Genomic DNA, 15,051 nt, shown 5'->3' on the forward strand with positions numbered 1-15,051 from the left:
ACTATACTACTGTAATTTTAGTGATGGTAGCACTGTTAGAGGCTAACAGTGACATATGTCACTGTCATCGGTGGGCATGTGATTTAGGAAGAAGTCACAAGGTTTTCACTGATCAGCTAAAGGGGTGCAGGAACCATAAAAGGTGAAAGCAGTGATAGGTTAGGAGGTATAGCCTACCACTGCAATGGCTGAGATAGGAAAAACTGCTGAACACTTTCGAGTGGAGGAGTGGCCTAGTGGTTAGGGTGGTGGACTTTGGTCCTGAGAAACTGAGTTTGATTCCCGGCACAGGCAGCTCCCTGTGACTCTGGGCAAGTCACTTAACCCTCCATTGCCTGCTGCATTGAGCCTGCCATGAGTGGGAAAGCGCAGGGTACAAATGTGACTAAAATAAATAAATAACTTGGTTTACCTCTATACCCTAGTTCCAGCCACTAGGTATTGCCATTGAACAGGGAGTTGAGTTTCCCTCCTGGTGGGGCTGTAAATGCTACCTCCACAGCATTCCAAACAACCAAGGCTGACCTAAGCAACCAGGGAATCAAACCTAGGTCCTTTACATAGCAATGCACAGTACTAAGGATATACAACTGTGGCATTCAGTGGTTCTTATAGATTACCTGATAGACATGGAGGAGTTTTCTTGATCTCACATTCAGTTTTTCAGTTTCCAACCTGATTGATAGCTTATTACTACTACTACTACTACTACTACTATTTAGCATTTCTATAGCGCTACAAGGCATACGCAGCGCTGCACAAACATAGAAGAAAGACAGTCCCTGCTCAAAGAGCTATGTAATAAAAGTGAGCCAAGTATAGGACAATCAAGCCATTGTGACATCACTGATGAGGTTGGCTCTTATTGGTGGCCTGAGGCATTATGACATCACAATATCACCTCTGATTACAAGAGACTACTACTACTACTACTATTTAGCATTTCTATAGCGCTACAAGGCGTACGCAGCGCTGCACAAACATAGAAGAAAGACAGTCCCTGCTCAAAGAGCTTACAATCTAATAGACAAAAAATAAATAAAGTAAGCAAATCAAATCAATTAACGTGAATGGGAAGGAAGAGAGGAGGGTAGGTGGAGGCGAGTGGTTACGAGTCAAAAGCAATGTTAAAGAGGTGGGCTTTCAGTCTAGATTTAAAGGTGGCCAAGGATGGGGCAAGACGTAGGGGCTCAGGAAGTTTATTCCAGGCGTAGGGTGCAGCGAGACAGAAGGCGCGAAGTCTGGAGTTGGCAGTAGTGGAGAAGGGAACAGATAAGAAGGATTTATCCATGGAGCGGAGTGCATGGGAAGGGGTGTAGGGAAGGACGAGTGTGGAGAGATACTGGGGAGCAGCAGAGTGAGTACATTTATAGGTTAGTAGAAGAAGTTTGATCAGGATGCGAAAACAGATAGGGAGCCAGTGAAGGGTCTTGAGGAGAGGGGTAGTATGAGTAAAGCGAACCTGGCGGAAGATGAGATGGGCAGCAGAGTTTTGAACCGACTGGAGAGGGGAGAGGTGACTAAGTGGGAGGCCAGCAAGAAGCAGATTGCAGTAGTCTAAACGAGAGGTGACAAGGGTGTGGATGAGGGTTTTGGTAGAGTGCTCGGAAAGAAAGGGGCGGATTTTACGGATGTTGTAAAGAAAGAAATGACAGGTCTTGGCGGTCTGCTGGATATGAGCAGAGAAGGAGAGAGAAGAGTCAAAGATGACCCCAAGGTTTCGCGCTGAGGAGACAGGGAGAATGAGAGAGCCATCAACAGAAATAGAAAACGGGGGGAGCGGGGAGGTGGGTTTGGGGGGGAAAATGAGAAGCTCGGTTTTGGTCATATTTAATTTCAGGTGGCATTGAGACATCCAGACAGCAATGTCAGACAAGCACGCTGAAACTTTGGTTTGGATGCAAGGTGAGATATCAGGGGTAGAAAGGTAGATTTGGGAGTCATCAGCATAGAGATGGTAGGAAAAGCCATGGGATGAGATTAATGAACCAAGGGAAGAAGTGTAGATAGAAAAGAGGAGGGGACCAAGAACAGAACCCTGAGGTACGCCGACAGGCAGAGGGATAGAAGTAGAAGAGGATCCACCAGAGTGAACACTAAAGGTGCGGAGGGAGAGGTAGGAAGAGAACCAGGAATGGACAGAGCTTATATGTTATTCTGTGTTGTTAAATCAGTTTCAGTCTTCTGTATTTTTTCATTTCTAATTTTCTCTCTCATTTAACCTCTGCTGGTTTACGATTACTCCCAGTACACAGTACTTGCTATGGAGCCAGCCTAGGCTATGGAAATCTTATGTTTCCACTGGTTCTACTGTTACTGACTTTAAAAACGGCAGCAACCAACAGGAAAGCTCGGATATATCTTTAATAAAATGTGTATATACAAATATATTTAAACAGACTTAAAATGTTCCCCTCCCAGCATACATTCTTTACCCAATATTTAATCTTTTCCAGCACATTAAACTATTCACTTTTCTGCTCTCGTCACTGTGTGTGCAGATGTGACAAACACTAATAATTACAATCCTGTGTCCTTTACAACATGAAATACATAAATACGTAGCTCAACATACAAAAGGCTCATTTTACTAAAGGTGTGCTAATGGATTTAGCATGCGCTATGTGCTAAAGAGACCATAGGACTAAAATGGGCTTGTTAGCATTTAGCACACCTTGGTAAAAAGAAGCCCAAAGTGAAGTAACAGTGAAATTCTTAACACAAGCTTTACTTCATTCCCTTTCCCCCACTTCCTTGGCACCGTGAACAAATAAAAAAACCTAATGCATTTTATAATTCCATTTATATTTCAACAATTTTAGTGATTTTTTTTTTTTTTGGGGGGGGGGATCTAATTTTTTTAACAGTGGAAATTAAAGGGTGATACATAGATTGTTGCATAAAATGTGAAAAGCAAGGAAGCTGAGCAGAAAAAGCCGCAAGTCAGATTTGCAACTGCTGGCACTGGAGCTGTGGCAGAAGATCTGAGCTTGAAGGGACGATAGGACATGAAGGGGAGGCGACAGGATAGAGACCGTGTTTCTTCCCCAGTCGCAGACACAAGGGCAATAAAATTAAATAAATACAAAATTTTAAAAAAGGACACTTAAAATATATATACGGTTAACAGCAGTTCCAGCTTAACCCCAAGGCAGTGAGGGGGATACCTCTTTATTCCTTGCTTTCCAGCTCCCTGCTCGGCTTTTGCAGGAGTTAGGCCAGACCTTCTGATGCCGTGTTGCATGAGATCGCCAAGTCATGTCTAAAGCACGTATGACCTTGCAAATACATTTTCTGGGGAGATCAGAAGGATGAGCCCCTAGGTTCAAGACATCAGCTGTTAACCAGAGTTCGTAGGGTAACGTTGCACAACGATTTCTTGCCTCTTCCCACCTCCTTGTGACAGGAGAACGGTAGAGATATGGTCCTGATGAGATGATCAGTCTTAACGGGAAATATGACCACCCACAGTGCAACCTTTTGGAATCATTACACCCAATACTGTTTGCTGCACAGGATGGGGAGCTGGTGGCGTTGTTTGCGGCGCTGAGCTCGTCGTTTGTAGCCTGGGTCATAATAATCCCATTCTAACCCCGAGATCCAGGAATGTGAACAGCTGTCACTGTCTGAAGACAGGATCCTCAGGGAGATGCCTGCAAGGCAATACAGCAAACATAGTAACATAGTAGATGACGGCAGAAAAAGACCTGCACGGCCCATCCAGTCTGCCCAACAAGATAAACTCATGTGTGCTACTTTTTGTGTATACCTGACCTTGATTTGTACCTGTCCTTTTCAGGGCACAGACCGTGTAAGTCTGCCCAGCACTATCCCCGCCTCCCACCCACCAGCCCCACCTCCCACCACCGGCTCTGGCACAGACCGTATAAGTCATATATATATATATATATATACACACACACATATATATATAGATATCAAGTATATATATATATATATATATATATATATATATATATATATATATATATATATATATATATATATATATATATATATATATATATATATATGTATACTTGATATCTATATCTATCTATCTATCTAGATAGATAGATAGATACTTGATATACATGTATATATAGATAGACATCACGGTGACTATGGACACACACAGCTAACCTCCCCAGGAGAAACTGCACAATAGAGGGGAACCTCTCAATTCTGCCCGATGCCCCAGGAAAACGGACTGTAACATAGCCAGGGCCTGCCAGTAACCACTCCTTCCCCTCCCTTCTTGTTCCCCACCCGCTTTAAAGGGATTGTCTCAGGTGCTCACTCCATTGCCCTCACCCACTCTGGTGGAATCATGCCCAGCTCCTGGAAGAGCCTCTCTCTGTGCCACTAGCTGTATTAAACTCACCAGCACTGGCTCCAAAGTCACTGTCCAGCCCTGGCCCTGCAAAGGAGCTGTAGGCAGACCCTGGCATCACCACCTCCTCATGAGGGATGCTGCTGGGATATTCAAACTGGACAGGGTCCGGGGGGCTGATGACAAGGACGGTATCGCTGTCAGCCTTCCTCTGTGTGCTTGTCTTTCGTGTGTATATCACTCGAGGTGTCTCCTGCAACAGAAAGAACGCGTTAGCTCAAAAAGTTCATGTTATCTACCTCGCCCAGTATCTGGCATAAGCTTGTGCCAGCGCTCTGGAGTAGCTTCTGCTCATGCTTCTATCTAGCTCTCGCAGAGCAGTTCTGCGCTACCTCTGTCCTTATTCCTTCATGTTACATCCAGGACAAGAGCGCATTACACACAGGGAGGGTAATTTTCATAAGCAGGTCACAGATAAAACCATGCTTTTTTTAAATATTGTACATCACGGTATAGCAACTTTAATAAACTATAAACTTTACCTATGGAAATAAGTTTTTCAAGGGTGTTTGTGTGTAAGTTTACCTGGACTACAAGGAGGGGTTCCTGTGAGTAGGGTTAGCATTTACATGCATACTTCTGAAAATCTGAATATCGGACATGTCTAGTTACAGGCTGGGGATTTTCAGACAGTCCTGGATTTCTGGCCACCCCATCTTGGTGCATTATAGGACTTACAGCACTGATTTCAATAGACAGGATCAGGCAAGTCCCATAATGCATCAAGACAGGGTGACCAGAAATCCAGGACTGTCTGAAAATCTCCAGACTGAGTATCTTGGCATCTCTGGAATATATGCATGTAAACTAACCCTGTAAGTGTGTTTACCCCAAAAAGCAGGTGTAAATGTAAGCACTTGAATTCCCTGGGATATTTGCCCACTGGAGGTAATTACACACTTTTTTTTAAATGCATGTGCACAGTTATAAAATGACCCTTATCAAGATGCTCTGAACAAGGTGTAAAAAAAGTTAATTCCTGCCAAGGCAGAGGCAGCTTGTGAGCGGATGTCATGCTATACAGAGAGTCACCACTAGGGAGCACAGTGGCAATGAACCTGAAAGTACAGGCAGGGTTACTGGGACAAGCCTGCAGATTTGGTGGTTGCTCTGAAGTGCTGGGCTATTGGTCTTTTCTGTCAGCAGGTGGCCCATTAACACCTGTTTTTATTATGCATCTCCTAGAGGCCCATGCTCAGAACTCCTGCAGTAAAGTCAACAGCGCAGAACATACCGCCAGAACAGTGCAGAATTCTAACTCAACAATACTCAAAGGAAATGGTATTCAAATCATATGCACGCTGTAAAAGCGAAAGCAAGAGGGGAATGTATTTGGCGCATGCGCAGAAGAATTTCACAGTAAGCTCAGCTCTTGTTCGCATACGCCAGGCAAACCTGAAAGTAAAGCACACATTCGTCTCTCACTACCAGCACTTAGGGGCTTGCACGGGCTTCCTTCTTCTTCCAAATTGGTAGATTTAAAAAAAAAAATAAAGAATCGTGGGAATCCTCTCTTCAAACACCCCAATGCCTGCTCCGAGCATTGGGAGGGAATAGGAAGTGACCTCATTAACATCCGTTTGACTACATTTGCACACTAATTGCGCTAATCTTTGGCACGCACATTGCCTCCTGCACAAGATCCCTCTACGCATTCTGTGCTCACTAACGTTGGCACTAATTGCCTCTAACACCGTGTTATGTTATGTTGTGTTATGGGAATAACTAGTGAGGTCATTAAATTTGCTGATGACACAAAGTTATTCAAAGTCGTTAAATCGTGGAAGGATTGTGAAAACTTACAAGAGGACCTTACGAGACTGGGAGACTAAATGGCAGATGACGTTTAATGTGAGCAAGTGCAAAATGATATATGTGGGAAAGAGGAACCTGAATTATAGCTACGTCATGCAAGGTTCCACGTTAGGAGTCACGTACCAAGAAAGGGATCTAGGTGTTGTCGTTGATGATACGTTGAAACTTTCTGCTCAGTGAGGCTAAGAAAGCAAATAGAATGTTAGGTATTATTAGGAAAGGAATGGAAAACAAAAATGAGAATATTATAATGCCTTTGTATCGCTCCATGGTGCGACCGCACCTCGAATATTGTGTTCAATTCTGGTCGCCGCATCTCAAATAATATATAGTGGAATTAGAAAAGGTGCAGAGAAGGGCGACGAAAATGATAAAGGGGATGGGACGACTTCCCTATGAGGAAAGGCTAAAGCGGCTAGGGCTCTTCAGCTTGGAGAAAAGGTGACTGAGGGGAGATATGATAGAGGTCTATAAAATAATGAGTGGAGTTGAACGGATAGATGTGAAGCGTCTGTTCACGCTTTCCAAAAATACTAGGACTAGGGGGGCATGCGATGAAGCTACAATGTAGTAAATTTAAAACAAATCGGAGAAAATGTTTCTTCACTCAACGTGTAATTAAACTCTGGAATTCGTTGCCAGAGAATGTGGTAAAGGCAGTTAGCTTAGCGCAGTTTAAAAAAGGTTTGGACGGCTTCCTAAAGGAAAAGTCCATAGACCGTTATTAAATGGAATTGGGGAAAATCCACTATTTCTGGGATAAGCAGTATAAAATGTTTTGTACATTTTTGGAATCTTGCCAGGTGTTTGTGACCTGGATTGGCCACTGTTGGAAACAGTAAGCTGGGCTTGATGGACCTTTGGTCTTTCCCAGTATGGCAATACTTATGTACTTATGTACCTCAGTCCTGCCCTTCTATTCCAATAATGAAACCCATTTCACCACCACTAAAAAAATCTCTGCCAATGCGCATCCTCCTAAGCTGCAGTACAGGGTCCTCCACCAATCCACCTCATTCCTGCCCTGCCACAACCCTTCTATTCCAGTAATGAGACTCATCTCACCATCATACATCTCTGCTAATACCAATGCGCCTCTTCCTATGCTGTAGTACAGAGACCTCCATACACAGTTCTGCCACTGTATTTCACTCCTAGAATAGTAGGGTGTGCCGCAGGGCAGGAATGAGGTACATCGGTAGAACTTTGGGTGGGGTTTTGGTTCTGTAATGTTCAGGGCAGAACTAAGATCTCCACACACAGCTCTGCCAAAGCACCTCATTCCTGCCACGTAACATCCAAATCTATACAATAAAATGAAGTAGAGCAGACTGGATCTACCAAAGCAACATGGTATTACATACCAATTTGCTGAAACTTTAACTTATACCAACTGGGTAAGAAATTCATCTCCCTGTTACCATTCAGTAATTGTTTTGATATTTTTTTGTTGTCTTTTAAATTATATTATTATTTGATTTTTTGATACACCACCATCCTGATTTTTATTAGTTATATTTGCAATTTGATTATATTTAAGTCTGTTAGTTGTGTTAATGTTTTTTCCAATGGTTTTTAATTTTGTAAGTTTTATATATATGAGTTTATTTTTATGTATACTAACTTTTTTTAAAATGTTAACAGTAATTATTACCCCTAATGCAGCCCCCTCAGACAAAAACACGGCCATGTTGGGCATATGTATGTAATACCTGAATTGTGTAGTGAATAAAGATCATGCTTTGGTAGGTCTGCTCTTCATTTTTCAACATTGGATATTACAGACCATTTGTCCTGTTGCTTTATCAGAAATCCTATTGTACCCCAGCACTGAGGACCCCCCACCCCCCTGAGATCTGTCAATGCATCTTACTCCTGGAACAGCAGGGGCTGCTGCAGGGCAGGACCGAGATGCACTGGAATAGTCATGTGTGGGGTCTTGTTACTAGAATAGCAAAGGGTGCTACAGGGCAGGAGTGAGGTGCATAGGGAGTTAGCAGTACTGAAACAGCAGGGAGTGCAACAGTCAGGAATGAGATGCACTGGAATAGCCATGTGTTGGGTCTTGTTACTAGAATACAAAGGGTGCTACAGGGCAGGAGTGAGGTGCATAGGGAGTTAGCAGTACTGAAACAGCAGAGAGTGCAACAGTCAGGAATGAGATGCACTGGAATAGCCATATGTGAGGTCTGGGTACTGGAATACCAGGCCTGCTACAGGGCAGAATCAAGATAACAGTGGAATAGCAGGGGGTATTCAAGACAGTACTAAAAATCCCATGCACAGCTCTGCCACTGTGTACCTCACTCCTGCCCTGCATCACCTCCAGGCAACAGTCACAAATGTTTAGCACTTCTGCTTTGTCTCCTGGCCTTGCAAATTTTTGTAGAACACAGTTGCACCAGATTTTGTGATCTCCCTTCTCTGTGCAATCTGGGATTTCTCAGTGGAAAGTAGATTGTTAAACCCAAGGCCAGCTCGAAATGTCTTGTCCTGGAGTTCCATTGAGGACTGCGATTGCCTGGTTTCATGATTTTTCCATGACATCACTACCATAAGCAGGTGAGAACCCCAAGAAGCATCTCTGATATGTGAAAAGGTGACTCCTCATTAAATATTTTGGTTTTGGTAGGGGAAATAAACATTTATTTTATACATATTCACTGTCAGCTGTGAGTCCAGAACACAGCTGAAAGTCACTGCAATACAGTTCAAGGATTCCCAAATCTGTCCTGGGAATCTCACAGCCACTCAGGTTTTCAGCACACAGATCTGCCAAGTTACCCAGTTCCAGGAGGGAGGTTTTAGGCCAGTCCTGGATTTCAGACAACCCAATCCTGATGTTCTGAGACTGGATATATATATTTTTTTGTTACATTTGTACCCTGCGCTTTCCCAATCATGGCAGGCTCAATGCGGCTTACATGGGGCAATGGAGGGTTAAGTGACTTGCCCAGAGTCACAAGGAGCTGCCTGTGCCTGAAGTGGGAATTGAACTCAGTTCCTCAGGACCAAAGTCCACCACCCTAACCACTAGGCCACTCCTCCACTGTTGCTACTATTTGAAGTCAGCCCTTGCAGATCACCAATGTGGCCGCGCCGGCTTCTGCTTCTGTGAGTCTGACGTCCTGCACGTACGTGCAGTGCAGGACGTCAGACTCACAGAAACAGAAGCCTGCACAGCCTTCTACATGGAATGTTGCTAGTGGAATAGCAACATTCCATGTAAAATCTCCAATAGTAGCAACATTCCATGTAGAATCTCCAATAGTATCTATTTTATTTTTGTTATATTTGTACCCCGCACTTTCCCACTCATGGCAGGCTCAATGCGGCTTACATGGGGCAATGGAGGGTTAAGTGACTTGCCCAGAGTCACAAGGAGCTGCCTGTGCCTGAAGTGGGAATCGAACTCAGTTCCTCAGTTCCCCAGGACCAAAGTCCACCACCCTAACCTCTAGGCCACTCAATATTGATTTTAATGGGTAGAATTGAGGAGTATAAATTCCATACTGCTTTGGGATGCAAATTCAAAAGCAGATCAATAAACAACAAAGTCTCCTTCCTGGAATTTGGTAATTTGGCAGCTCCGAGCATATTCAGAATAAATATGCATGATATACATTAGTACTGTATGCAGATCTATTTCTTGCATAGTCCTCAGGGATGTTTTAAAGCAATTGCGAAGGGGAGTTTGCATCCCCTGTTCTACAGCTCCATGTTCTTATGAAAGGCTGAGCCAGTTCTGGGTTTGCTCTCCTCCCATGCCTGAGGTTGTAGTTCTCAATTCATAAAAAAAATAATAAGTGCAAGTTCAGACACACACGAACCGAAACCCAGGTGTGGTTCAAGGACACAAATGAAGCTTTAGGGGAACCCTAGTGCAGTATAGTGTTATAGAAAGTCACTTACCCCACCTGCAGGAATCTCGGGAGAGTTTGGAGGTACCTGTCTGGGCCTTGCCTCCAGGTCACTGGAGGAAGTGGTGGCCAGGAGTCCCGCAGTCTGGTTGCAGCCTGCTGATCTTTTTAGGGTCCTTCTGGGAGGTGGCTGCTTCCTGGAGGTCATCGATGAAGTGACAGTGCTGGGCGGTTGGAGGTAGGCCACATCTAGAACCCCGGCACTGCCATCAGGCTTATGGAGACCTTCTCTAGAGCAGGGTCTGGCTCGGGATGAAGGCCTTTCTCCTAGGGACAGGGCAACATCTATGCCTGGGCAAGCAGCGGAGCCAGGAGTCAGCAGCAACTCTTGGAATGCTTTGCTGGACCTTCTCATACCACCAACCTCCATAGTGACCCCAGGGTCAGTAGTGTAACTTTGCTGCTCATCCCTCTGCCCCGACCGCCGCATCTGACTTCTCCTGGTGAGATCAGGAAGGCGGTAAAGCAGGAGTAAGCAATTGAGAAGGAAAAGCAACACCAGAGACGGAATGAGCAAAGCCACAAGCAGGGTCAGAAGCGGCTGTAGGGCTAACAGTGGCCCTCCAACAGGGGGAGCCTGGGTGGAGGCTGGAGACCAGGCCTCAGACCTCACCAGAGAGGGCTGCAAAGTCACCATATTGTAGCTGACCAGGTTGATAGGTGTTTGGAAAAGAGTGGACTCAACCAAATGAAAGCAACCTGGAAAGGCAAGGGTGTGCAAGAGGCAATGGACTCTACCAGTTGTCTCCTGAATAGGTGGGAGGGGTATTGCGAGAGAGGAACCAAAGTATTAGCTAAAGTGAGGCAGGGCAATCAACCAACCTCTATGCCCAAATCAGAGGCAAGGCTAATCCAGTTCTGGTTTTCTAACTCCCTTCCCAGTGCAGTCTGTTCCTTGCTGTCTAGACCAAGGAGCTTTGATAACAGGAGATGGCATAAGCCTATCTGGCCCATTATGTGGGCTGAAGCCAGTAGGCGGAGCTTGTCACTCTATCAATTTCATTGTTTTGGGTGTACCAGGATGGTGGCAGCAGCTGCATTAGGAAGAATTGAAACCTTCTTGGGTGGAGTGGATGGAGACCAGCTTCAACCTTGTGATATCATGCCATCTCCTGTTATCAAACCTCCTTGTCCTGGGGAGTTAAAAGCACCTGTAACAATTCAGCACTTGCAGCCTCCAGTGCAGGGGTTCTCAAACCAGTCCTCAGGACATGTCCAGCCAGTCAAGTTTTCAGCATATCCACAATTAATATTTGCATGCACTACCTCATATGCAAATCTATCTCATGCATATTCATTGTGGGTATCCTGAAAACCTGACTGGCTAGGCTGAGAACCTCTGCTCTGCTCTGCTCTGGAGCAGTGATTCCCGAACTTGTTCTGCTTAGTTGGTCATGTTTTCAGGATATCCATTAAATAGGGTTACCACCTGACTCCATGTCATAAGGAACAGACTAATCTAGTCCTTCTTTTATCCTGCTGCGTGCATGGACTTTTTGTTTGATTGTATCATTGAGTTTCCCAAGAAAATCAACATCACAAGTCCAAGCCTGTAACTGGCTAAAAGCAACACCAGATAAGCCTGTTCCTTCTGTCAAGAAGACAGGTGACAACTCCAGAGGTTCCAAAGTACTAGGTTCCAGGAGGAGATTTTAGGATTTTTGACAAGGGACCTGCAGCATTGATGTCAATGGATAGAATCAGGCACTACAAATCCCACAGTGCTTTGGGGTGTAAGTTTAAAACCAGAACTGGCCCTCCAGGAACTGAATTAACTTGGCTACTCTGCAACCCTAATTATGAATATGCAGAGATATCTATTTGCAATATCTGCACACTTGTCTCACACAGGTTCATTGTGGTTAGCTTTCATTATTTGCAAATCCAGAGAATCCAAGTTACCCAGTTCCGGACTGGAGATTTCGAAACAGTCCTGGTTTTGAACTTGCATCCCAAGGCACTGTGGGATTTGTAGTGCCTGATTCTGCCCATTGAAAATTTTTATTTATTTAACACATTTATACCCAACATTTTCCCATTAGTTGTAGGCTCAATGTGGCTTACACAATACTGTAGTGCAGGCTACAGTTCAGTAAAATACAATTAAACAATGTAATAATAAGATAGTAATCGAATATGCAACGTATAAGACAACAGATAAAATAAAAGATAATAAGAGTCAATAAAATCAGTACTGTAAGTCCCATAATACACTAGCCTGTATGTCTAGCCCCATCTCTGGCCGTTTTCAAATCCAGGCTAAAATTCCACCTCTTTAACGTTGCAGTTCTGTCTGTTTGTCTGTCCTATTTAGATTGTGAGCTTTTTGAGCAGGGGCTGTCTTTTCATGTATGGTGTACAGCAGGGGCGTATCTGCGTGGGGCCACAGGGGCCTGGGCCCCCGCAGATTTCGCCCTGGACCCCCCCTACCACCGACCCTCTCCACCTCCCGCCCGCCCGCCACCAACCCGTCGCCGATCTTTGCTGGCGGGGGACCTCTCTTCCGTGCAGGATGCAAGTTGCAACGCTTCCTGTTCTTCTGAGTCTGACGTCCTGCACGTACAACGTGCAGGACGTCAGACTCAGAATTTGGAACTCAGTCTGACGTCCTGCGCGGGGGAGGGTTGGCGGCGGCGGGAGGGGGTGGAGAGTGTCATTGGTGGCAAGGGGGGGGGGTCTGGCAGTGGCGAGGGGGTCCGGAAATGGCGGGGGGGGGGGGGGGGGGGATCGGGGGCGCTGGGGGGGGGGCTAAAATGTGCCCCCTCCCTCTGGCTCTGGCCCCCCCTACCGCCAGAGTCCAGATACGCCCCTGGTGTACAGCGCTGCGTATGCCTTGTAGCGCTATAGAAGTGATAAGTAGTAGTAGTAATGTAGAAGCCTGCCCTTGTAGATCAGCGACGTGGCCGCGCAGTCTTCTGTTTCTGTGAGCCTGACGTCCTGCACGTACGTGCAGGACGTCAGACTCACAGAAACAGAAGCCTGCGCGGCCGCATTGCTGATCTGCAAGGGCAGGCTTCTACATGGAATGTTGCTAGTGGAGGAGTAGCCTAGTGGTTAGTGCAGTGGAACATGGGATGTTGTTACTATTTGAGATTCTGGAATGTTGCTATTACTTGAGATTCTACATGGAATGTTGCTGTTACTTGAGATTCTACATGGAATGTTGCTACTATTGGAGATTCTGTTGCTACTATTGGAGATTCTAGATGGAATGTTGCTACTATTGGAGATTCTGTTGCTACTATTTGAGATTCTACATGGAATGTTGCTACTATTGGAGATTCTGTTGCTACTATTTGAGATTCTACATGGAATGTTGCTATTCCACTAGCAACATTCCATATTTAGATTGTGAGCTCTTTGAGCAGGGACTGTCTTTTCATGTATGGTGTACAGCGCTGCATATGCCTTGTAGTGCTATAGAAGTGATAAGTAGTAGTAGTAGTAGGATGGCATGGTCAGAAATCCAGTACTGTCCAAAATCTCCAGCCTGGAACTGGGTAACTTGGCATCTTTATAAATCTATGCTATGCATATTCAGGGGTCCTTTTACCAAGCTGCTGGAAAAATGGCCCTGCGCTAGCGGTGGGGGTCGTTTTTCCTGCACGCCAGGGCCCCTTTTACTACAGGGGTAAAAAGACCCCAGGCACACATGGCCATGCAGTAAGAGAACTCTTACCACTGCTACCCACTGAGGTGGCGATAAGGGCTACCACGCAAGTCCAGCAGTAACCGGGCAGAGTGCGGCAATGCCTTATTACCGCCATGTTACTGCCGCGCAAACCATTTCTGGGGGGGGGGGGTTCTTTTCCCCCCAGAAATGGCACGCGCTCGGGGTGAGACTTCTGCCGGCAGCCGTGTTGGGCTGGTAGTGGCCCGGAAGAGCGAGCGGTAAGCCTGCGTTGGGCTTACCACCACACTGTAAAAGGGCTCCTCATTGTGGCATCCTGAAAACCAGACTGGGTTGAGAATATCTGGGTTATGCATTTAATTTTCATATATTTTAGTTTCTTTCATGTTCAAGCATTTGTTTTTTGTTTTTTTTTTTAGTTCAAACATTTTTATGGTTTAACGTTTTTAATTAGTTCAAACATTTTATTGAATTTACATTCAAGTAGTGAAAATGAATATGGGAAACATAATACAGTTAGAATAAAATAAAATAAAAATAAATAAAGAGAAGAGTCCAGTGTTTACATATTTAAAATAAAAGATGAACAACAGACAAATAATCTTCAATAGTTTCCAAAGAATTGAAATGTCGGCAAATCATTCTGACTTTTTCAGCTGTTTGTATTCAAGTGTTAATGCTCTGGCATCTTTTGATACTTATTTCATGCTTACAGAGAAGCCAAGTTACCCAGTTCCAGGCTGGAGATTTTGGTACAGCCCTAGATTTCTCTGTAAACCAGGAAGATATAATGCGGCATTTTGCTAAATTAAAGAGTAGCAAATTTCCTGGACCAGATTGTATACATCCCAGAGTACTGACAGAACTGAAAAATGAACTCGCAGAGCTATTGTTAGTAATATGTAATTTATCTTTAAAATGAAGCGTGGTACTGGAAGATTGGAGGGTGGCCAGTGTAACGCCAATTTTTAAAATGGTTCCAGAGTGATCCAGGAAATTATAGACCAGCGAGCCTGATATTGGTGCTTGGCAAAATGCAAGAAACTATTCTAAAGAACAAAATTACTGAGCATATACATTAGCTCGTTGTGGGTCAGGGGCACCTGAGACCAGGGCCCCAAAGAAATCCGTTCTATTATGCTTCTTTCTCCACACCATATCGAGTTCTTAATCCTTCTCATTTACTGGGCTTGGCGCAGGCCAAGGCTGGATAAAACTCCAGAAGGTCGTAGGGTTATGAGCTGGGGCTTTTTTTTTCTCTTTTACTCTCTGATCTTTTCCTTTACCAGTCT

The 15,051-nt window shown here is 44.7% G+C and overlaps 1 protein-coding gene across 1 annotated transcript; it reads right to left on the reverse strand.

Annotated features, from left to right (window-relative positions):
- Positions 1-2,388: 2,388 nt before the first annotated feature.
- Positions 2,389-10,800, reverse strand: LOC115461823 (protein huluwa-like). The gene is made up of 3 exons (XM_030191878.1): positions 10,121-10,800; positions 4,385-4,586; positions 2,389-3,653 (listed from the first exon to the last, which is right to left on the reverse strand). Exons 1-3 carry the CDS (start codon positions 10,763-10,765, stop codon positions 3,490-3,492), a joined length of 1,011 nt encoding a protein of 336 aa, XP_030047738.1. The 5' UTR covers positions 10,766-10,800; the 3' UTR covers positions 2,389-3,489.
- Positions 10,801-15,051: the final 4,251 nt, after the last annotated feature.

This window comes from Microcaecilia unicolor, chromosome 2 (genome assembly GCF_901765095.1).
Source record: "Microcaecilia unicolor chromosome 2, aMicUni1.1, whole genome shotgun sequence".
Lineage (NCBI taxonomy): Eukaryota > Metazoa > Chordata > Amphibia > Gymnophiona > Siphonopidae > Microcaecilia > Microcaecilia unicolor.